At 38.1% G+C, this 24,618-nt stretch overlaps 2 protein-coding genes across 4 annotated transcripts; one reads left to right on the top strand and one right to left on the bottom strand.

Annotated features, from left to right (window-relative positions):
- Nucleotides 1–4,620: 4,620 nt before the first annotated feature.
- drc4 (dynein regulatory complex subunit 4) lies at nt 4,621–20,511 on the bottom strand. 3 transcript variants are annotated; one of them, XR_013787171.1, is made up of 12 exons: nt 20,346–20,511; nt 19,945–20,037; nt 17,709–17,906; nt 17,399–17,605; nt 16,428–16,482; nt 14,927–15,132; nt 8,374–8,541; nt 8,134–8,220; nt 7,592–7,801; nt 7,427–7,492; nt 6,508–6,582; nt 4,644–4,860 (listed from the first exon to the last, which is right to left on the bottom strand). XR_013787171.1 is itself a non-coding variant. In XM_079465294.1 (11 exons), exons 1-11 carry the CDS (start codon nt 20,346–20,348, stop codon nt 4,708–4,710), a joined length of 1,446 nt encoding a protein of 481 aa, XP_079321420.1. In that variant the 5' UTR covers nt 20,349–20,511; the 3' UTR covers nt 4,621–4,707. The 3 variants fall into 3 exon arrangements, 1 of the variants encoding a protein (XP_079321420.1); XR_013787172.1 differs by having other exon boundaries at nt 6,508–6,579; XM_079465294.1 differs by lacking the exon at nt 6,508–6,582 and having other exon boundaries at nt 4,621–4,860.
- A 7-nt stretch (nt 20,512–20,518) lies between these two features.
- On the top strand, nt 20,519–24,477 carry pdcd5 (programmed cell death 5). The gene is made up of 6 exons (XM_079465293.1): nt 20,519–21,074; nt 21,526–21,569; nt 21,659–21,720; nt 23,257–23,348; nt 23,420–23,491; nt 23,609–24,477. The coding sequence occupies exons 1-6, from the start codon at nt 21,009–21,011 to the stop codon at nt 23,654–23,656; spliced, it is 384 nt and encodes a 127-aa protein (XP_079321419.1). The 5' UTR covers nt 20,519–21,008; the 3' UTR covers nt 23,657–24,477.
- Nucleotides 24,478–24,618: the final 141 nt, after the last annotated feature.

Raw genomic sequence — 24,618 nt, 5'->3', positions numbered from 1 at the left:
TGCCATGCTTGACTGAACTGTACACACCAGTACTTCATGTATCTGCTCTACCGGACTGTTTACACACACACAGCATCATTTGCACTCTATACTGCTCACTTGCACACCAGGAATATTTAACTGAATGCTCATTTGCACTAATGGACCACTTCCATAACTGCACTAACCTATCTACTGCACTGTAATTCTATTAACTGCATCTACTCATCTATTGCACGGTAACTTCAATAACTGCATTAACTAATCTACTGCACGGTAACTATTAACTGCAGCTACTCATCTATTGCACTGTAACTTCAATAACTGCTTTAACTAATCTACTGCACGGTAACTATTAACTGCATCTACTCATCTATTGCACTGTAACTTCAATAACTGCATTAACTAATCTACTGCACGGTAACTATTAACTGCATCTACTCATCTATTGCACTGTAACTTCAATAACTGCATTAACTTATCTACTGCTCTGTAACCTATAAACTGCATTAACTCATCTTCTGGACTGCAAACTATTAACTGCATTAACTCGTATACTCCACCGTAACTTTAATAACTGCATTAACTTCAACAACTGCATTAACTCACCTATTGCACTGCAACTTTAATAGCCAATGTCAATAATTTATGCATACCTAAGTCACTTGCACTATTTTAGTCTAAATGATTATCTGTTCATAGCCACCTGTACATTGTTCATAGTATATAGCCATCTGTATATAGTGTTCATAGTATATACCTACGGTCATATTTTCATAGAACATACCTACTGCAAAATATTTTTATACTCCATGCCCACTGTATTATATTCTCTCATATTGTATTCTGTATTTATTCTAACTGTATATCCTGCACTTGCTAACTGCACTTCTGGTTAGACCTAAACTACATTTCTTTACACTGTACTTGTATATGTGTAATGACAATAAAGTTGAATCTAATCTAATTTAATCTAAATTATCCTGCTGGAAGTAGCCATCAGAGGATGGGTACATGGAGGTTATAAAGGGATGGACATGGTCAGAAACAATGCTCAGGTAGGCCGTGGCATTTAAACGATGCCCAATTGGCACTAAGGGGCCTAAAGTGTGCCAAGAAAACATCCCCCACACCAACACACCACCACCACCAGCCTGCACAGTGGTAACAAGGCATGATGGATCCATGTTCTCATTCTGTTTATGCCAAATTCTGACTCTACTATCTGAATGGTCTAGATCCGCCTACCTTTCATCACTAATAGAAGAAAACCAGCATAACCCTAGGTTTTTATTTGATACAGTGGCTAAATTAACCAAAAATATATCGTCAGCGACTTGTGATTCTGTATGCCAGCATAGCAGTGAGGAATTTATCAACTATTTCACAAAGAAAATCCAAGATATTAGAAAAAACAGGTCGTCTACTTAGCATTATTAACTTATCTCTGACACTAGGACATGTGCCTAAAGCATATAAGGTGGCTGTTATAAGGCCCCTTGTCAAAAAAAAACATCTCGACCCTGGAGAACTAGTTAACTACATACCTATTTCGAATCTACCTTTCTTATCTAAAGTTCTGGAAAAAGTAGTCTCAACTCAAATATGTTCCTCCCTACCACAGGGCTCAGTCTTAGGGCCTATGCTCTTCGCATTATACATGTTACCTCTAGGAGATATAATAAACGACACGGAGTAAGCTTTCACTGTTATGCTGATGATACGCAACTTTATATTTCCTCAAAGCCTCATGAAACAGCAATTCCATCGAATAGTGAAATGCATAGTCGATATAAAAAAGTGGATGAGTAGCAATTTTTTATTACTGAACTCGGACAAAACTGAAGTGTTACTTATCGGACCGAAAACCGCCCTACGTAACAACCAAGAATACTGCTTAACTATTGATGGATGTTCCATAAAACCCTAATTTTCAGCAAAGAATGTTGGCTTTTTATTCGATAGTACTCTGTCATTTGAGAACCAGGTCGCCAACACCTGTAAAATTGTGTTTTTCAATCTTAAAAATATATCTAAACTACGTCATATGCTGTCACCATCAGATGCAGAGAAGCTTATACATGCCTTTATGACATCAAGACTAGATTACTGTAATGCACTATTAGGTGGTTGCCCTGCAGGCCTATTACAAAAACTCCAACTGGTCCAAAATGTGTCAGCTCGAGTTCTTACACGTACAAAAAAGTATGAGCATATTAGCCCGGTTCTGTCAACCTTGCACTGGTTACCTATAAAGCATCGCATAAACTTAAAAATCTTGCTTATTGTCTATAAAGACCTGCATGGTTTAGCTCCTCACTACTTGAGTGAACTTCTCATGTATTACAGTCCATCACGTGCACTACGCTCTCAGGCGTCAGGTCAGTTGGTAATACCTAGAATTTCAAAATCAAGTGCAGGGGGCAGATCCACCATTTGTATACTGTTTTGCACTGTTGCCCTGGCCGGGGGGGCTGCTAGAATTTTATAGTCTTATTCAGGGCCGGAGTGGGACTCATTTTCAGCCCTGGAGTTTCATCCCTTAGACCGGCCCACTTTAGTTTACGACTGACTATATTAAAATAATGATAATTAAAACCTAAGTCTGCAATAGCGCACTGTTCTCTACAGCCTTGAATTCATTGTCATTCAGTGAAAATACAGTAGCCTAAGTTTTGCTTCACAGTGAAGATTTATGAGAACAGTAAATAGCCGGACAGTATCAGAATCTATTTTCTTTAAGAATTAGTGTTCATAAATATCCAAACATTGAAATAAGGAAAAAAATATAAATTACAAAAGATTAAAATAAAATGTATTGCACTGTCTAATGACACTATAATTTATTTTAATGAAACGTCTGTTTTACAACTTCAAATATTTTTTACAAATATGAGAACATTAATTAAATAATAAAACTATTTGACTGTTATCTGACTTTTTTTCACAATGATTTCTAATGATTGTTTCATCTCTTTTTCCTCTGCATAAGTGTAGCTTCAAGGAAACGTGGACAACCCTAAAACATTAATTAACGCGGGCTTCGAATCGACGTCGGTCCGAATGTGGGACGGGTGCTCTAACAATGAGCTACCTTGCAACTATTGAGACATGTGAATTGTTTGGAGACAACTTTGTTTTGCACGGCCGCTAGCATCTTGCAGTGCTCCTATTCCTAAATACCTTAACGTTAGCTTACCGGCCGTCTCGTCGTCTTCATTTGTTTTGAGAAAAAATGTGGTCTTCTTAGAACATTTGGCCGCGTCAGTTTCCAGAGCTTTCTTGCTTTTTATTCTGGCCTTTTCAGCGCCGCCTTTGCGCTTTCTGTCATCCATTTTTATTTCTGACGTTTTTTTATTTTGACCAACTTGCAGTGGCGCTGTCGGGGGCGGGGCCAGGGAGTCCTCATTAACCTGCATTAACCTGCAGGCTGCGCTCTGAGTTGGGCTGCGAATAAATATGAAATAAAAAAGAGTGGGGCTGCGATAAAATAATAAATAAAAAGATTAGGGCTGCTGTGAGTGAAGGCAGCCTAGGGAAAGCCACATTTCAACCGTGCCATGACAATACCGGCCCTCGCGGCCAAAAAAACTGACCGGCCCACCGGGAATTCTCCCGGTGCTCCCGATTAGCCAATCCGGGGCTGGTCTTATTTCATTAACACTGCATATAGGAATTTATTTTATGTCGGATATTTGACCTCTGTTTTGACTTGCATAACCTTTTATGTTTTACTTATAGTCAATGTTTTCTTCTACATCTGTACATTGCTGTAACAATAAAAATTGTAAAAAGCACTTGAATGTCTCAACAGAAATCGAGACTCATCAGACCAGGCAACATTTTTCCAGTCTTCAACTGTCCAATTTTGGTGAGCTCGTGCAAATTGTAGCCTCTTTTTTCTATTTGTAGTGGAGATGAGTGGTACCCGGTGGGGTCTTCTGCTGTTGTAGCCCATCCGCCTCAAGGTTGTGCGTGTTGATAAACACGCTTCACAAATGCTTTGCTGCATACCTCGGTTGTAACGAGTGGATATTTCTGTCAAAGTTGCTCTTCTATCAGCTTGAATCAGTCGGCCCATTCTCCTCTGACCTCTAGTATCAACAAGGCATTTTCGCCCACAGGACTGCCGCATACTGGATGTTTTTCCCTTTTCACACCATTCTTTGTAAACCCTAGAAATGGTTGAGCGTGAAAATCCCAGTAACTGAGCAGATTGTGAAATATTCAGACCGGCCCGTCTGGCACCAACAACCATGCCAACGCTCAAAATAGCTTAAATCACCTTTCTTTCTCATTCTGACATTCAGTTTGGAGTTCAGGAGATTGTCTTGACCAGGACCACACCCCTAAATGCATTGAAGCAACTGCCATGTGATTGGTTAATTAGATAATTGCATTAATGAGAAATTGAACAGGTGTTTCTAATAATACTTTAGGTGAGTGTATATGCTTAAACCCAAGCACAGCTTCCACTTAAAAGTAGGCATTTAAGGTATGGTATAACAAATGATCGGTGATGTATTTTGAGCTGAAACCAGAGGTCTTGTTAAAGAGGTTGTTTCAGGTCTCCTTTAAAGCAATCTTAAGAGCATTTCTTGATCTATATGAGAAAACTCACACAAGCACAAACAAGTAAAACATTCTGAACAATACTTCTATTTCAGTAAGTATATATTTATTTCATTTAGGCTTTACATTTCAAGTCTTAGCCTTTTTTCCCTTCTTTTAGCTAATTTGAGGCAGAAAACGGCCAGCAGGGACCTGCCCGAGAGTCCGTCCAGAAATGCTGCTTTCCAGTGGCTTAAAGCCGAGCTCTTCCACAGGGAATCCAAATGCCCGCAGCTTTGCTTGAGAAGTCCTCAGCAGGTCATTATAGGTCTGTGTAAGAAGAGGGAACAATTACGCTTTAATCAATATACTAGTATATACTGTATTGTGCATGCTTTTTGTAAACATGTATATCATCATAGGCATTGCTTGACATTTGAGCAAGGAGTGGGCGAAGTGTTCTGTCATTACGTTATGTTATGTGGCTAACTTTAATACTGATTTTATTATAATAGATTTTATTTTTAATTTGTATTTTTAACTTTATTTATAATAACTGAACTGAATATAATAACTCTCCATGCATCTATTTTGATTATAAACAATGATCAAATACTGAAGTGTCCTAAATCTTTTTGAAATATAGTTTGTCAGTGAATGTAAACAACAAAAATTTTAAAGCTAAGAGGTTCCTTGCCCGTGAGTAGACTGTAAAAAAAATCCTTAGAATCCTTCACTACAAAACACAATTAATTCATATTCAAAATACTGTTACATACTTTTAAACAAGTTAAATATCAGCTTTACGGTCATAAAGTTGATAAATGCACATATTGCATCCAGTTTTACTATTATTTACTTTAAAGGTCCGGTGTTTAGTTTTTGGAGGATCTATGAACAGAAATTCAATATAATGTACATAACTATGTGTTCAGAGGTTTATAAACCCCTTACATAATGAAGCATAATGTTTTTCTTTCCTTAGAATGAGCTGTTTCTATCTGCATATACTGGGGGTCGGCTTGCATGGAAATCACCATGTTGTTTCAACAGTAGCACTAAACGACAAACTGCTCTACAGAGCGTGTTTCCTAAATACGTTATCTCGTTCGGCAAGAAGTGAAAACATGACGACATTTTAAGTATGTGCAGCCACCATACTGCTTCGAAAGAGAGGGGTGGAGTGAGCTGTTGGTTGAATATTGCTCCTTTAACATGTTAAAATGTATAATCACGGTGTATATTTGTTTTGGAGTGTTTTTAAATTCTTAGTGACATCTTTTAGCCAATGGGGGCCCAGGCAGGGGCGCCGCCAGGAATTTTGGGCCCCATGGGCTTTTTTTTACTTAACTGCACATATATGCCAACAACATAATAAAGTTGACGTGTAAAACGGAATTTCCACATCAGGGTTATTATAGTGCTACAAAACAGATCAAGTGATCACTAAATCAATAGGTTTTTTAGGTTTGGGATATGGTCATAACAAAACTAACAGTACCAGTGACATCAAATTAAAAGGTAAGTTAACATGGTACAAATAAGAACAATGGAAATATATACCAATAAATGACACTAACATTACAGAACATTGACCCAAATGACCTATAGTTCTGTATTATCATCACTTGATTACATACATTAGATATGATAGATTTGTGTGTGTGTGTGTGCAAGCTTCTCAAATAAATTGCCCTTCATGGTGGGAATAATAAGGTCTGTATCTATAGATGTCATTTAATGGCCAAAATTCAGTCTAAATGAACACATCAAACTGGATTATTTTAATATTGTCTGTAACCTACATGCAGGTTGAGGTGAGCTACTCATTGTTTCTAAATGCATACAGACAAGAGGTTCTTTTTTATGCCATAATGGTCATTATGTGAGAAAAACAATTTTGTTTGATTTCTGTCATTAATAAATATTCCACTTTCTTTTTTGTTATGGGTAAGTCATTAACACTGTGTTGCTCACCTTCTTCACTGGGACAGGGAGGGGTGCAGTTATGGGGAGACTGGGGTGCTGCTGACTCATCTGTTGTTAAGTCTGCTAAGATGGGCATGGACAATTATTTAATATGAATATATTGCTGAACGTTTACCTGCACTGATTAAATGTTTATGAAATGTAGGCTGACACTAGCCTGCAGCTAGCTAGCTTATTTCACTATGGACAACAGGTTAATACCACTCACAGACTGAATGCTACCCACCTTTCTTGGTGAAAAACTGGGTTACAGATTGACACCCTTTCTTTTGTCTTTGCTCTCTCAATTTTGTTTCTTATCCTTTTTTGAAAACCAGATTTTTTACTACGCAACATATGCGCTCTGTTCTGACGCGTCGCGACTTTCTGCAACTAAACACCATCACTGATGATGAGTGCGGTAAAGCAGGACCGAACCATTTCATGCAGACACACTGGGTGCTCGGTCAATATGGATGTTTAACTTGGGGATATTTAACTTTTATTGCCAAAATACTTTAAATAAAAGACATCCTTCATTTTATTATTATTTTAAATATACTAAATGATTAGAATTAGTTTTTACCTATTTGTTGGGGCCCCTGTCAGTCAGTCTAACTTTTCCCCCCTATACGGCGCCCATGGGCCCAGGCAACCTGGCAAGCTACGCCAATGTAACCCATGCATTATACAATATGACAGTGGCATGCTAAATTCTTATGATGCGTTAGTGGTAATCAAACTACAGTTTTGGTTCAATGTTAAATTGACAAACACAAATGAGTTGCCCTCACTGCATTTATTTATTCAGGTTTTACCAGAATTACACTTTTACAGTGTTGTTTAGTTTTCTTTGTATAGATCTGATGATTCCCTATCATGGATGAAGATAGTATCAGATGTTTAGACAGCAGAAACAGCTTCTTACCTTGCAAACTCGTGCCACTTCATACTGCAAGTCTTTGATAGTCTGGTTCTTGGAGTCCAAAACTTCCTAAAGTAATAAAGATTTTGTTTCTGTCTCATTCTTTTATATTCATTTATAATAATAAAGATCCATACTTCATATTAAGTGCTCATATACTGTTTGTACCTCTAGCTTGCTTGTGACCACATTGAGGGCAGTTGGGTCCAGGTTGGAGGCAGCCAACACCTCGCCAAGCTGAGCTTCCTTCTTCTCTAAAGTGTCATTGAGTGCACTCAGTTTGCGCTCCAGCAGGAGGTTTTTAAAGCCAGTCTTCTGCTGAACCTCCAGAATGGCTTTAGTGAACTTCGTGTACAGCTCATCTCGCTCCAACTGAACCTACACAGACAATAAATTGACTTGAGTTCTTGTAATAGATCAGGACGTTCAAGTATTAACAGGTTCTGGTGAAATTAAATTTCCATATGTTTTACATCTCCGAGAACCCTGAGAGTAATGCATGTGTAATACACATTTTAGTACCTTTAAAGAACCCACTGTTGTATTACTTATTATTTAAGATATATTCTTGTAAACTCATCATAACCCATAACCCATGAATAACAGTAATGACTTTTTTGTAAAAATTTGTCTTGTTAGACATTATTCCAGACTTAGTATGAAAGGTCTAATGATGGTTTAGTGATGTCTAGAAGGGTTTTTCCAATTACCATGGTAAATCTCTGCTCCAACACCTCATGCTCCCAATTAAGGGCCTTCATTTCTTTGTCAGACACTTTAACAGAAGCTCTCATTCTCTGACAGCAAAACACAAAGAACAGAAAGAATTTTACATATACAGTATGAAGATAATTCATTAACATCTGTATGTTACTTTATTATTTAATATTATGCGAGGCAAATTCAATTACAAGGCACTATAATGTGAAATTGTAAAAGATGAGACATACAGACAGAGTGCTTTTGTCCCTATCATAGTTGGTGAGTTGTTTCTGGAGCCCTGTAACTTCCTCTTTCGCTCTCTCTTGAGACTCAATAAGCTCCTTATTTTGCTGAAGCACTATTGCCATCTCTTTAGTTCTCCTCTCTTCCTTCTTTTTCATCTCCTTCAAATCTTCCTGGATGCACAAGAAAGGAGAAAGGACTGGTAAATCTTTTGGTCACATAATAGCAACACCAGCATCATGGGTTCAAAATATCAAAGCATGTGCAATTGACAGCAATCCCAACCCATTATCTTGCCATTAAAAACCATGCTCTACCAGATTGGAATTGTGTATGTATAAATATAAGATAATATGCATTAATGCACAAATTTTATAGAAAGCAAATATGACAGTGTAGTAAAGTTAGTAACACTTAATGTTATAGGGAATTCATGCTTAAAGATGAGTTGTACGTGATAAATGTATTGAATGGAGTGGGACTTTAAGGTTTTCTTAAGTGAACCTTAAAGTCTCAGTGCATTGGATAATTTTACTAAAAATGCTTTTAATGTAAATACCAAAGATGATCCAAATCGATGCACATCACAGAAACAGATTGATATTTCGTTTTTATTTCACTTCTCATGGACATTTGAATATTAAAAAGCCCAAAATGCCTAAAAAAGGAAACAGCTTGCTAGGTTAGTGGATTACCTTAAAAAAAGTTAATAAACCATTTCCAACAAGCGGATGTAACGAGATCTGTTTACCAGTTTAGTCAAGTAAAAGTTACAAGCCGTTTTTTATTAACCCTGTAAGTCCCACTACATTTTATGATTTCATCCTTAAAAAGTCATATATAGGGATTAAAATAGCTAGATAGATAGTGTAAGTTTTCTATCTAAAACAAAAAAAAATTTCATTCCTTAAAATGACATGACTAACTCTCCACATTTACCTTATTTATTATGTGCGGATTCTCATTAATATTGTAATAACTCCACTCAATCGCAAATGCATATATTTTTTTGACGCTGATGTTAACGAAACATGTTTGTCAAACTTAATTCCTGGAGGTCCACAGCTCTGTAGAGTTTAGCTTTAACCATGGCTGCACCCATCATTTAGGTTGCCGAGATCCAGACTTCAGTAGGTTTTACATGGTGTGTAATAAAACTCAAGTGTTTGATTTGGGATTAAAAAAAGGCCCCCAAGTAGGCTTTTTTGTGCACATTGGCATATGCAAATTGTTACCACATTTGAAATTTCTACAATAGGAAAAACAGTATTTGGACATTGTGGTGAGCAGGGCGGGACGAGAGCTGTGCGGGAAAGGCACGAGGCCGGGCTAGTGAGTGATAACTAGCATCAGCTGTGCATGAACCGGTCTCCCATCTCTCACGGAGGAGCTTCGGGAGCCTAAAAGGACGAGCGACAGGAGTGAATGACCAGAGGCGATCAGGCCTGGACTTTGTGTTGTGTTTTGTTATGTTTGCATGGCTGGCAGTCGGGTATTAGTCGGGTATTAATTCAATAGCACAGCCCACTATTTTCATCAGTTTGCATACAGTGCTAAATGAGCTACTGAAGATGACATCACTTTAGCCATCCACTCAGCTCTGCATCACCTGGAATGTCGGCAGAGCTATGTTAGGATGCTCTTCATCGACTTTAGTTCGGCCTTTAATACTATCGTACCAGGTTTGAATGACTCCAGGTGCAACTAACATTGGTAACATTTTGCTCATTAGTTTTTACCACTCAACAGTTGAGTCAGAGTTGACCTAATGTATTACAGTTTTGGTATGCAGGCTGTTCTGCTGCTGCCAAAAAGAGCCAGCAAAAGGTGATGAGAACGGCGGAAAAAATTATCGTCTCTCAGTTGCCACCCTTGGAGGCTGTCGCCTCGGCACGCTATCTTAGCAGGGCACAAAGCATTATCAGAGACTGCTCTCACCCCGGCTATGGCATATTTGAACTGTTACCCTCTGGTAGGCGGTACAGGTCAGCAAACCATATACACATACCAGCAGAATCAGAGACAGTTTTTACCCCAGGGCCATAACCATCTTAACCAGTTATCTGCATTAAATCTGTACCAAACTAAACTAAACTAAACTAAAACACATCTATGCTCAGTTTGTACGTTTAGATTTCCTTGCACGTAAGCTCCTCCTGTTGTGTTGCGAATTTTATTAATGTTTATTGTAATTTAACATAGTTTACATAAGACGCCTCTTTAGTTTATGTGAGCACTTTACGTAAGACCCGATTCTCTGGTAAGTGAACGGAGGATCCGCTTGTCATTCACGTGCAGCAGTTCGCCAGGCAGTAAAGTGTTTGACAATGTAAGTTATATACAGTGTCTAAGACCATATAATGTTACATGTTATTTTATCAAGGTTGTTGTTCGAGTTGGTGATGTTAGACGCTACAAACTTTTATCATGTTTTATGTTCGGGTTTATAACCGCTAGCATAGTGGCTAAGCGGACAAATGTGTGCACTTTATTTGATATAGGGGCCTACTTGATATACATTTAATAACACCAGTTATGCTTGTGGCTGCTACAGGTCCATATCACGATGTGATGCCTCTGTATTATGCCACTGCATTTATTAGTTAATATGTTATATTGAGGGTGCTAGTATTGTTGAATATTGTTATTAGAAATGTACGTCTTTATTTGTAAGAGTTTACAGAAACTACCTCAATACACAACAGTGTATGTGGTCAAAACTGCCAATAAATAATAATACCCTGATGATATCTCCTTCCCTCTCTTACCGGAGTGCTGTGGTGATCAATAAAATCCAAACTAGCAATCAGTGGGGCAATCCCTAACATGTTGTCTTTATTTGTTAGTCGATTATATTAGCCAAATATGCTGCTCTGCCACTTTTTTGCACTTTATGACTGATTTTGTCTGTCTCCTTGTATAATTGGCACATATACTGTATGTTTTTGTGTTTTTCATGTTTTGCGAGAGGTGCACTAAGAATCTCATAGTTTGCTCTGACTACAATGACAATAAAAAGCTATTGTATTTTATTTCCAAAAAAGGATGGAGGATTGCACCCATGTATAAATTATCGTGGTTTTAATGAAAAAACAGTCAAGTTCAGATATCCCTTACCACAGGTACAAGCTGCTCTTGAGCAACACCGCACAGCCAAGTACTTAACTAAGCTTGATCTTCGCAGCACCTATAACATGTACATTAACATTTATGCTTTGGCAGACGCTTTTATATAAAATGACTTACATTGCAGTATACTATACATTTGTTTCGAAGTATGTGCAATCCCCTGGGAACGAACCCAACACCTTGGCATTGCTAGTGCCATGCTCTAACTACTGAGCTACTGGAAAGCTATCTCATACCTCATATGCATCAGGGAGGGGGATGAGTGGAAGACTGATTTCTCTACTACCACTGGTCATTTTAAGTACTTTTTGTTGAGCTGCTGCTTTGCAAACAGTCCATCCATTTTCCAGTCCTGCATTAATGATGTGTTTCGAGATTTGCTTCACAGCTGGGTCATTGTGTACATAGATGACATCCTTATCTATTCTGATACCTATGAGGAAGATGTATGACATGCAGAGCATTGCTGAAAAGACTAATTGACAATCATTTGTACGCTAAAGCGTTTCTTGGCTACATCATTATTCCAGAAGGGGTCGCTATGCCTGCAACTGTCAAAGAGATGCAGAGATTTCTATGATTTGACAATTTCTATCAACATTTTATCCGCAACTTCAGTACCTCTCACATCCATGGTCAAGTCGACTATCAAGCAGCTAAAATGGAATCCTCTTGTCCTCAACGCTTTTAACCACCTAAAGACAAGGTTAACCACAGCTATCAGTTATCTCAACACCAAGGCTCTCCGACAAAACTATACCGTGTGCATACTTCTCTCGCAAAATCAACACTGCTGAACACAACGATGACGTGGGCAGTCGTGAGCTCCTAGCTATGAAGGCAGTTGGTTGGAGGGGACTAAACACCAGTTTACTATTCTTAAAGACCACAAGAAAACCTACAGTCAGCGAAACGGCTTAATCCACAGCTGGCAAGGAGGGCCTTATTCTTCACCCGCTTTAACTTCAAAGTCACTTATTGACCAGGATCACAAAATACCAAGGGCGATGCCCTGACCAGTTTGAACCCTGTCTCTCACATCATCCCCCTTACCCGATAGTCACTCCTGTCCAGTGGGACATCATCACTGTGATCACCCAATGCAGTTCCTGGCTTGCTTTCTGTTTACACTGTGGAATATCATCTTGGCCTCTAGTTGTCTTGTGTGCAACAAATGTGGAACAGATCCAGAGAACGTACGTGAGAGTGATTTTTTGGGATGGCACTACAAGACGTCATTTATTTGCAGAGCATAGGGATCTGGCGGTACACAAGTCTGTATTAGCGAGTGAATATATGTCGATCCTGTGGTAGTTCTCTAGGCCAAGAGCAGAGCTTTGAATTTGATGCGAGGAGTGAGCTCTCTTTGGTTCATTAAAGTACACTCTTGCCACTGCATTTTGGATCATCTGTAGAGGTTTGGTTGTGCAAGCTGGAAGTCCAGCCAGTAGCGCATTGAAAAAGTCCAGTCTGGACAGAATAAGAGCCTGGACTAAGACTTGCGTAGCATGCTCGGACAGGAAAGGTCTAATTCTCTTAATTAAATTAAATTTTATTTATATAGCGTATTTCACACTGTGCATTGTTCCAAAGCAGCTTTACGGGGGAAATAAGAAAAACTGAAAAACACAATTTAACACAGTACATGTTAAATATAATTAAATGATTCTAGTAAATAATATCTAATGTCAGCAGTCTCCCGGTGGTTTGTTTAGCATATTTTACATTAAGTGAATGCTTGACTGAAAAGATGTGTCTTTAATTAGATTTAAATTGGGAGAGTGTGTCTGATCCTAGAATAGCGTCGGGAAGGCTGTTCAAGAGTTTAGGTGCCACTTATGAGAAAGCTCGACCCCCTTTGGTGGATTTAGTTTTGAGATCTTAGAGAGCGTAGTAGTGTGATAGAGGCTCTGTTAGTTCTATGTGGCATTGATTCAACAAGGTGCTGAAAGCATTCTTTAGAAATGTTGGCCCATATTGATAGAATAGCATCTTGAAGTTGATGGAGATTTGTGGGATGCATATCCAGGGCACGAAGCTCCCGTTCCACCACATCCCAAAGATGCTCTATTGGGTTGAGATCTGGTGACTGTGGGGGCCATTTTAGTACAGTGAACTCATTGTCATGTTCAAGAAACCAATTTGAAATGATTCGAGCTTTGTGACATGGTGCATTATCTTGCTGGAAGTAGCCATCAGAGGATGGGTACATGGTGGTCATAAAGGGATGGACATGGTCAGAAACAGTGCTTAGGTAGCCTGTGGCATTTAAACGATGCCCAATTGGCACTAAGGGGCCTAAAGTGTGCCAAGAAAACATCGCCCACACCATTACACCACCACCACCTGCACATTGGTAACGAGGCATGATGGATCCATGTTCTCATTCTGTTTACGCCAAATTCTGACTCTACCATCTGAATGTCTCAACAGAAATCGAGACTCATCAGACCAGGCAACATTTTTCCAGTCTTCAACTGTCCAATTTTGGTGAGCTCGTGCAAATTGTAGCCTCTTTTTCTATTTGTAGTGGAGATGAGTGGTACCCGGTGGGGTCTTCTGCTGTTGTAGCCCATCCGCTTCAAGGTTGTGCGTGTTGATAAACACGCTTCACAAATGCTTTGCTGCATACCTCGGTTGTAACGAGTGGATATTTCAGTCAAAGTTGCTCTACTATCAACTTGAATCAGTCAGCCCATTCTCCTCTGACCTCTAGCATCAACAAGGCATTTTCGCCCACAGGACTGCCGCATACTGGATGTTTTTCCCTTTTCACACCAATCTTTGTAAACCCTAGAAATGGTTGTGCGTGAAAATCCCAGTAACTGAGCAGATTGTGAAATATTCAGACCGGCCCGTCTGGCACCAACAACCATGCCACGCTCAAAATAGCTTAAATCACCTTTCTTTCTCATTCTGACATTCAGTTTGGAGTTCAGGAGATTGTCTTGACCAGGACCACACCCCTAAATGAATTGAAGCAACTGCCATGTGATTGGTTGATTAGATAATTGCAATAATGAGAAATTGAACAGGTGTTCCTAATAATCTTTTAGGTGAGCGTATACTATATATTAAGATGTAAAAAATCTATCTACCTGTTCTAGTGACATTTCTGGGACACCACTGACTACCATAGTAGAAAAATATTGTATCTTTTTATTGTACTGTTGAACACAAAATTTTATATTTTGATGAATATAGGAAAGCAAACCGTTCTCGTTGTTTAGGTGTGTAAAATCGTTTTAGAGATTAAACTGGAAATTGATATCCCGACATTTGACGACATTGGAAGTTCATCACTATGCCTGTGCACAGAGCCCATTCTTGAAAGAATGTTTGAGTGGAGTATCCCTTTAAGGGTTTTCATGCAACCGTGAAACTAATTTGTTTAAGTGTCCAGTAGTGTGAAATGTGTTTTGATCACACCTTGAGTGAAGTGATGAGGTTCAGATTCTTGCGGATGTTATCACTGAAGTAGTTTCTCATGTCTCTGAAAGCTTTCTCGTGGTTCTCCATCATTGTGTTAATGTGGCTGTTCTTTCGCTCCTCAATCTCATGAACCTCAGTCTTGCGTTTCTGTTCTTCCTCCTGACGCAGCATCTGCATCTTTTTCTCATATTTACATCCAATTTCTGTGATAACAATTTTAATGAATTTTAAATTTTATCATCACTTATTAAATTTAACATGAAGTCAGATTTCCAAGAACTACAACAAAAAACCTAGATTGCAGCCAAATCTGTATTGTTTGTTGCAGTGGCTGATGACTGTCCAAGGAACTGTTCACTGGTAAATGATAATCGACTACTGAAGAAAGGAGGTCATACACACCAAGAATGGCATAAGAGTGAGTAAGTTATAAGGTAACAACTACTTAAAGTAATTAAGATAGTAATCCTCATGTCGTTCAAAACCTGTATATGGGTAGTTGACAAATAAACCATTCATGGTGTCATATAGTATGAAAGCAAAAATGATTATTAAAGGAACATGCAGTAAGATCTAGCAGAATCAAGCACTGAGGCTCACTCCACCACACACCACACCCCCACCCTTTCGAAGCACTACAGTCAGGAGCGGATTAACACTCAGGCTTGCGTAGGCTGCAGCCTGATTGGTCAGAGATTTTAATTGTCTTTTAAATTGACTTTAGCGTGAACAAAAAAGGACCTCACTGGCCCATAAGAAATAAAACAAAGAATACGCCAGTGATGGGATAAATGTGACATTTTAGATTACAGCTGTCCAATCAGTTAAAAATATTGATTTAGGTTGTTGGCAGACTGGGCAAGATTGCTGCGATCCGAACCCGAGTGCAATTGTTCTAGGTGTTGTCACAGATTATTTATATTTCTTGGACCTTTCCCCCTTGTGGGAAGTTTTGATTTGTATTTATATTTTATTTGTCGTGTTCACCATTGTGGGTTTTTTTTTTATTTAATTTAAGTTTGGTTGACCCTTCCTCTGCCTGCACTTGGGTTCGTCCACACACCGCTTATAACCAGACAGAATTTTGCTGTCCTACATTCTTGTCTTCTACACATGTGCAGTTTATTTGTCAACTACCCATGTGAATCGTTATTTTGCAAAAAGAAAAAGACAAAGTCATAGAGGTTTGTAATGACATGAGAAGACAAATTTTCACTTTTTGTTGATGTATACCAAAAGCATATCAACGTTTTTTTTAGATAAGATTTGTGAAGCATGATATGTAAATAGAAATAACTCCTTTTAAGGTAGTAAAAACTATGCTTCATTATGTAAGGTCTTCAAACACCTGTATGACATGTTAGACCTTTAATTGTTCATTTAACTTACAACATACTGTAGCTGGCCTGTGGTTTTCAGTAGTCAGCTCCTTCTAAATAATTGCTGTTTACAGACAAAAGAACCTTGCCTAGAATATTTGAAAAATAAAAGATCTTACCTCGTACTTGTCTAGCAAAATCATTTCTCAGATCAGTTGTTACTTCGTCATGTTTCTGTTGGAATAGCGACGGACATAAATCAGAAGTACTGCTATTACTATTATGGCAATGGCATTTTATTTCTGTAGCACTATTAATTTCAACCAGAGGTTGACCAATGGGCTTTAACACCAAAAGAGACAAAAAAGCATATAAAGGAATAATACAGAAAATAAAAAAATTACAATAAAACTTTGTAGAAAATATACCAAAAACACAAAGATAACAATTAACTATAAAAAGCCTTATCAAAGAGATACGTCTTTCGCCTAGTCTTAAAGGAAGAGACAGACGGATTCTGTTTTATTGTAATGGCAAAGTTGAGGGGTAACAAAAGAGAAGGCTCGGAATCCCCTGTGCTTTTGATTCATCTTGGGAATAGACAAAGTCTGATTGTTAGAAGACCGCAGAGATCTACAAGAGATCTTTCCCTCAACCAGTATATCAGAAATGAGGGGGGACTCAGACCATTTAGCGATTTAAAAACAGTAAGCTAAATTTTAAAATCTACTCTGTAGCGCACAGGCGACCAATGCAGCGATCTTAAAACAGGAGTGATATGAGCACGTTATGAGTCCCAGTTAAAAGTCTAGCTGCCGCATTTTGGACCAGTTGTAGTTGGGACATAGAAGATTGACAAATTCCAAAAAAATAGTGAGTTACAATAGTCAAGTCTGGACGTAATGAAAGCATGAATGACTTTCTCAAGATTTTTAAATGAAAGAAAAGTCTTAACCTAAGTCCCAAACTTCAAGTGTTCATCAAAAATAACACCCAGATCTTTTACACGGTGCTTAAAACAAGTGGACAGCCCACCAAAATTTAAAATGCCACAGATTCTGAAGGTTAGGCAGATTAATAGGCAGATACATTTGCGTATCATCAGTATTATTCTACAGTTTAGTAAAGTGTATTCCAAATATTTGCATACCAGTTGAAGGCTTTTGAGCACATTCTCACTGGAAAGCTCACGATCCTTCTGTTCCACTTTGAAACTGCGCAGATCCTTGTGAAGTTGTGTCTCGAGGTCAGCATGTTCCTTCTGCAGCAGTTTGGTGTTGACAACACCTTCAGTTTTCAGCTCTGACAGGCTGTTCTGCTGTTCATAGAGGAGGTGCTTCACTTTCTGCTTATATACCTAAAAGACATATGTCACAAACATATCACACACCATTACGTTTAGACAGCGAGTCCTAAACTCATTTTCTTGAAGGGAAATTAAACAGCTGTCATCACAAGACCTTAATCTCTACTTGGTGACGCTCTTCAGTCTCCTCCATCTCACGATCTCTGTTCCTCAGCTCACACTTCTTCTCTTCCAAATGTCTTTTGGTGATTTCCCAAAATGTGTGGATTTTGTCTCTCTCCAGTTGAAAATAGTTACGTTCCTCTCGTTCTCTGTCAAGCTCCTCTCGCAGACGGACAATGTGCTCCTCCAACTAAGTATTTTATGATGTTTACGATGGAGAGATGAAATGAAGAAAACAAGGAATGATGACTGTCAGCACAGGCCATCTGTGTTTGATTGTAAATGATAGTGTATACAATTAAAGTGTTCAGAGTAGGGGGAGTGGGGCACAACCTAACACGTTTTGGCTCTGGGTCAAGCATGCAAAAAACTTGAGTCGAATTTTTTTTATACATAATGTAAAAAACCCGAAGGGGATAATGCGATGATGAAATGTTATTGTGTGCTCGTGCTGTAGTTCTGTCCCATTGCACGCCTCCAGCAGCTCGTGTTTTTCCGGAAATAATGGTACAGCTGTATCTGTCTTTTATAAATCTGATCAAGCGAATTACTCTACAAAGATACGACGTATGCAATACTACTGTATAGGAACTGAAGATTAATATGAGATTGGCAGAAACTGCATGTGTCTTCCCCATCATAAAGACTTCTGGATCGTCGCTTAATCTCATTAGTTAGGAACTACCAATTTAGCTTGAATGCTCTTAAACTGGCCTTCTATTACGTCTGTGCAACTTTGAAAAGCAACTCAACCAACAAATAGTATTTTCTCTCAAAAGTACACAAAGGAATGATTTTCTTTGTCACACAATCACTTCTATGCTTGGCTGCAAAAATCCATAGAGAGGGGTTTCCAAACCAGTTCTGGAAGACCCCTACTGTGCATTTTGTAGGTTTTCCTCATCTGACACTCATACTGAGATCTCATACTAGGGATTTGGGAACCACTTGGGGTGTAAAAGGTGTAACACTAGTCCTAGACTAAAAGAGCAGTCAAAACTGAAAACAGCTTGCAATTGCATTGTTGTGTCTCAAAATACACAAATGTAAAGTTAATCTAATCACCCTCTATGTACGGTCACATTCTTTCAGGAGACAGATGACCATCCTCTGTTGATCTTTACGAGTTTTGACACTGTCAACTGTAACGCAGCCTAGCAAAATGGAGAAGTGCTTTCTAGTATATGTTTAAAGATACATGAACACCATTGAGGGTATAACGATGCTACTGTGATTGTCCACCAGCAATTTAATGCATAAGGCTGGATAAGTGAAAAAGTTATGGTGACCCATAACCGAAATGTGACCTCTGTATTTAACCCATCCAGTGAGAAGTGAACACACACACTGCCAGTCGTGAACACACACACGGAGCACTAGAACTGCCCCAAACTGTAATAACACAGCTGGATAACACCGATTTTAAATACAATTCACCTCAACAAATTTGTATGACTTCGATAAAACAAAGTAGCAATAAATGTTATGCAACTAACATGATTTACGAACAGTGTGTATTTTCTCAGTTTTGCAACATTACATTATGAGCTCAAGATGTAATGGCGTCATTTTACGCAGCATTAATATTGGACAAATTCTTTGCCACAGACATCAACAGTTTACATTTCTTAAAGCGGAGGTGGCACAATTGGTGTCCTAACCAGAAACGGGGGAGTCATAACTCATTTTTCATGAGATTCATAAGATTTTTTTTCCACATCAGCTAGAAATAGACCTGATCACATTGTTTGTGTTCTTTTATATAATAACACAGTACGGTGGCTGGTTCTGGTGTGTCATGTAGCGATACAGCTAGTTAAATGTGACTTTATTGGTAGAGCTACACTGCCAACCAGGCTAAACATATAGAAAATACTTTTAAATATGTGTGTTAGGCTAGCTGCATCATCCAATGTGAATATGATTTGTTTAATTCAGCACAACTTTAATATGAAACCATTATTTACATTCCGGCCATATGGTGTCACATGGTAACAGATATGTTCGTGTTTTTTTTTACTTTAGTGGCTGTTGTGAAAAATCTTCCATAAACTTAATGATTAACCATTATCAGTTACGTTCTCTAACTAATGACAAATACTAAACGGAAGTGCAGAGCATCCAACAGGAAGTCACTTGTGCTAATGGTGCCCTCCATGAAGAAAAAGGTGGATAAACAGTAACATTAGATATATAACTGCAGTATTGTCGTGTAAATGAAACCAAACCTGCTCTTTGGACATCTCATCTGTTGACACGCCATCCACCACAGTAGGGGTTTTTCCCTTTGATGACTTGGTGGACGCTTTTCTCTTAGGTGGCTGCAATATAAAGCACATAGTCGTAGTAATGTTAACATGTGTCAGTTAAATAAACAGATTGTTCTTTGGAAATAGCCTGTCTTCCCTTTATGTCAACATGGCCTACACGGAATAACACCTGAGCTTAACTCTTTGTTTTTTACTTGACTTTGTTTGATACAGAAATACTTTAACGTATTTAGTCACAGAAACTTAAATGAAGCGTGCTCTTGCGGGAACAGCAAATAGAGTTAATCATTGCTGCCGGGACAGTTTAACAACGACATATTACCACATTATGCAATTTTTCTGACACGTAACTTACTCACCATTGTTCGAGATTATATTTACAGCGTAAGTGCAAACATTAGAAAGCTTGTAGCCTCAAACGACGCTACCCTCCCCAACAACAACAGTTTCTTAGCAACGATCACCTCGCGAGAGTGGGGCTGCGTTCGCGCGAGGATGTGACTGTATGTGGGGCGTGCCTTCCGCATTGAGCGCTTTGGCCCGATGCTGCGTGCGGCAGAAAGTTCGCCACATTGGTCAGGGCACAAAATGTGCTGAAAATACGTGAACTATGGCGCTTCGTGTTTTTCTGAAGTCCTCAACCGATTTGAACGTTTTACAGTCTACGTGGAGTACAAAACGTGCCGTCTCTGTTAACTTAGAAGCTCAATAATTAGACTTGAAATAATTTAGTTGACTTGATATTGATAATTGATCAAATTGCATGAATTAAGTTTGACGCGCAATTATCAGTATTGAAAAAAAACAGTAAAATAAGGGTTTTGTGAAACCGTCATATAAAACATAAATAAAAATGAACTGATTGATCGATCGATCTGGTGTAGATTAGCGCGGTCTGTCATGCTCTCAGCAGTGGCACTTGAACCTCGCCTCGCCAGACTAGAGCAGCAGAGCAACGCACGTACATCGAGCCGGTATTGACTTTTATTTCTCTCTGAAATCTCGCTGTTTATTTCAACATAATGGCCGATGAAGAGTTGGAAGCTATTAGACGGCAACGTATGGCCGAACTCCAGGCGAAACATGGGGTAAGAGAAATATCAAGATGATTGCTTTCTGCATACCCAGTAAAATATAGAAGAGCACATGCAAGGCCCAGTGAATATTCTATATTTTGACACTAAATGACTGAATTGTTTTGTCTGAACTGCCCTAAAATTCATTTGGAAGTTTATATATTTCGTTTCGTATCGTTTTTACTGCCATGTTGTGCATGTTAGCCAACAGCTGATTTTAGCCATATAGCTAACGGATTCTAGAGAATAGCGCCACACGTTCACAGCTTTATAATCCAATTTGCTGCAGTGTTTTGTCATTGTCTTTCAGAAACAATTATGTATTTTGTTTTTCACTGTACAATTGTAACGTTACTCTAATTGGGTCCCTGTTTAGTCAAAACAGAAAAACTTAATAGAATTTTCGATATTTTAAAGAGATATTAAGCACTATTTTAAATATTTTATTTAACTCTCCTTGTAGGACCCTTCCAATGACCAGCAGGGACAGCAAGAAGCCAAGCAAAGGTAGGAAATATATTTATTTGACACAAATTCTGCACTTTCCCATATCATTTGTATTTATAATATAATATTATTATTGTGAATTTCCACAGAGAGACTGAAATGAGAAACTCCATACTGGCTCAAGTCTTAGATCAGTCTGCACGTGCCAGGTGTAAGTACATTCACACGTTATTTAGACAACCCTATGTTTCTAATGATTCATTTCGATAACTTCATCAACACATTTCTAACCGTTTACAGAGTCTACAAAAATGATGGTTTTGTTTCTCGCAGCATTGCATGGATCCGTAAAATAGAGACGGAGGGAGAGAGTTTTAGAATTTTTTAGATCCTCAAAATGGGGGTGAACATGCAGAAAGCAAAAAAAAAGTAGTAAGTCATTACAACCTCCAGCCTAAACCTAAGTCTATCTATATGCATTTTAGCAACATGTGTAGCTTGATTGCTTAATAATTTGGAATGTTTGTATGGAAAATATAAATAAATGCACTTGAAAGTCTGGACAGTTTTTGAGGATCAGTGTTAACAAGACCTCTATTTTAATTATAATGGAAAAGTACTAGACTGCTTTGCAATTTCCGCATGTTGTTACATCAAATCTAACATCTTCTAAATGTATTTTAAAACAATCAAACAGACACATTACATATGGGCTCCATTTCCCGATAACGATGGATCTGAGCACTTAAGGGGATAGTTCACCTAAAAATGAAAATTCTGTCATCATTTAATCAACCTCAAATTGTTCCAAACCTGTATACATTTCTTTGATGGGCAAACCTGCAGTATAGAAGGTTCAGTTGAGCCTTAAAAAGTTAAAATTCTTCATGAAGTTGTATGTGCAACAAAAAAATCTTTCTGGAGTTGTTCGTTTTGTTAAATAAATGTTATTTGAATTTCAGTTTTATTTTTATTTTGTTTAAAATATCTTGATGTGTATCTTATCGTGTGGCCTGCATTGAGATACGTACCGAGTCCTAGTTACCACACACCACATAGTATTTGAAATGCTCTGTTTATTGAAACGAAAAGTTTTATACATTATAAAGACATTATAAACATCAGATCAAGAGCAGGGTGCTGTGTGCGGTAATGGCCTGTAGGCTACATAATAACCTTTCTGTTGAAATGATATGGAACTGTAATGCGGTCAGCACACCTGGAACACCTTCATGGTTTGCATTTACCTAATGTATTAAGTTAATGTATACCAATAGAACATTTGTCAACCAATCAGATTGACTCATATTCACAGGTTTGGGCTTTTCCTTAAATCATTTATTTCTAAATTAAGCATGTTAAAGGTCAGGAGATCATTCTACGTGTGGTGTTCGCATTTGGAAGCTGTTGCTATGAACCCACATCATGGGGTTCAGGGAAATCTCCATGCAAGTGAAACATTAGTTAGGTTTCAGAAAGATGCCAGGAACATCAAGTGCTGCCAAATCAAGGTGACCCCAGAACTTCACAACTGAATATGGGGTTATTCAAGAATCTTAAATTCCTGGAAGAACCACTGAGATTTATTTAGTTTGTTCCACCAATAACACTATTATGGGATAGAATGAGTTTTGAAGCACTTAAAACAGTTTTAAGGACACAATAGGATATTGTTTATTTTTACAGTATGCTTACTTGTCACTATGTTGTTTTTTTGTAGTGCAATAACATTATCTTTTTTCTTTAGTGAGTAATTTAGCTCTTGTAAAGCCAGATAAAGCAAAAGCAGTGGAAAATTACCTGATACAGATGGCTCGCTTTGGACAGCTTGGAGGAAAGGTAAAAACATGATGATGTTTTCGGTTACAATGTGATTGTAAAGGATGGTTATATGAGTGTTGTATGTTTAGATTACAGACGCTGATTTAATAGAGATCCTTGAAAAAGTTAGTCAGCAGACAGACAAGAAAACAACTGTAAAGGTAAGATTGTATTGAAATCTTTTAGACTGTAAAAACCCAAGCTCTCAAATCTATGAACTATTTTATTTTACAAAATGCACGATAACACAAAGTGAAAATGATGGGTTTTGTTTCTAGTTTAATCGACGGCGAGTAATGGACTCGGATGAAGAGGATGACGATTGACGGGAAGGTGTCAAGAGTCACTCTGGTGTTGATATTGACCAGGGCACAATTTCAACTGGCCAACCAAGGATCAAAACAATCTCGGACAAAGAACTTTGATCTGTGGCTGTGCAGACACTCTTTATTTAAATACTTTCTTAAATTTCTCAAACGTTTAGCAATTCTCTTTATTCCCCTTTGCCTCAAACACACCTGACTGTAGTAACGCAGCTACATTTTATTGACTTTTGAGCACACTGAGGACCTTTCTGTATTGTTATTGAAATGATCAGAAAAATCTGCTTTGTGTCCTTTTTGAGGAGACGTGTGCAACTGTTTACATACAATAAAAGCCTTAAACAAAATTGTAGAATGATATTTTGCAAAACAATGTCATTTGCCTTTCATGTAGCTCGTATGTTGTTCAAAATGTATAGAATTCACAATTAGTATATTATTCCACACATTATTGAAATCACAGATTGTTATACAAAACTATTTTTGTGTTGTTTTCTTTCAGTTGTTGATAGAGATCAACTCGGAATTGTACTTTTAAACACACAATATACTTTGTCTTCTGTGATAATTTTCTGAATATGCTCATGAAATCAAACTGGACTATATTTCCATATTGCCTGTTGCGGTAAATCCTTCTAAATTAATGCATCCATTTTTTTGTAGAACTAAATGAGATGCAGTGTAAAACACTAGACAAGCCCTCGGATTTTTTATTTGACATTCTGTTTTACACGGAAACAAGCCACTCTTGTGTTATGATGTAACAGTTATAGATTTTTCATCCATGGAAATAATTTGTGAGTCTGAGAAGAAGTGCACGAAGTGGAAACAGGTATCAAGGTCCCGCCCGTCGTTAACTGGTACTAAAACTAACATCTTGTAACTTACTAAAACCAAACTTAATTAAAAAAAGTAAAACTTGGACAAACACCAGGCACCCATGGGAGAAAAACGCTTGCTGACGT

This window comes from Barbatula barbatula (genome assembly GCF_947034865.1).
Source record: "Barbatula barbatula genome assembly, chromosome: 10".
NCBI classification, from domain to species: domain Eukaryota; kingdom Metazoa; phylum Chordata; class Actinopteri; order Cypriniformes; family Nemacheilidae; genus Barbatula; species Barbatula barbatula.
Note: the sequence above shows the minus strand (reverse complement) of the source record. Positions and strands in the feature narration are given on the sequence as shown.

Coding starts and splice junctions, on each gene's coding strand:
- drc4 (XM_079465294.1), bottom strand. Junction 17,907..19,944: donor ATGAGATGTCCAAAGAGCAG/GTTTGGTTTCAT, acceptor TAAAATACTTAG/TTGGAGGAGCACATTGTCCG. Junction 8,542..14,926: donor ACCTCATCACTTCACTCAAG/GTGTGATCAAAA, acceptor TTGTGCATCCAG/GAAGATTTGAAGGAGATGAA.
- pdcd5 (XM_079465293.1), top strand. CDS start 21,009: ATGGCCGATGAAGAGTTGGAAGCTATTAGACGGCAACGTATGGCCGAA. Junction 21,721..23,256: donor TCAGTCTGCACGTGCCAGGT/GTAAGTACATTC, acceptor TTTTTTCTTTAG/TGAGTAATTTAGCTCTTGTA. Junction 23,349..23,419: donor TTGGACAGCTTGGAGGAAAG/GTAAAAACATGA, acceptor TTGTATGTTTAG/ATTACAGACGCTGATTTAAT.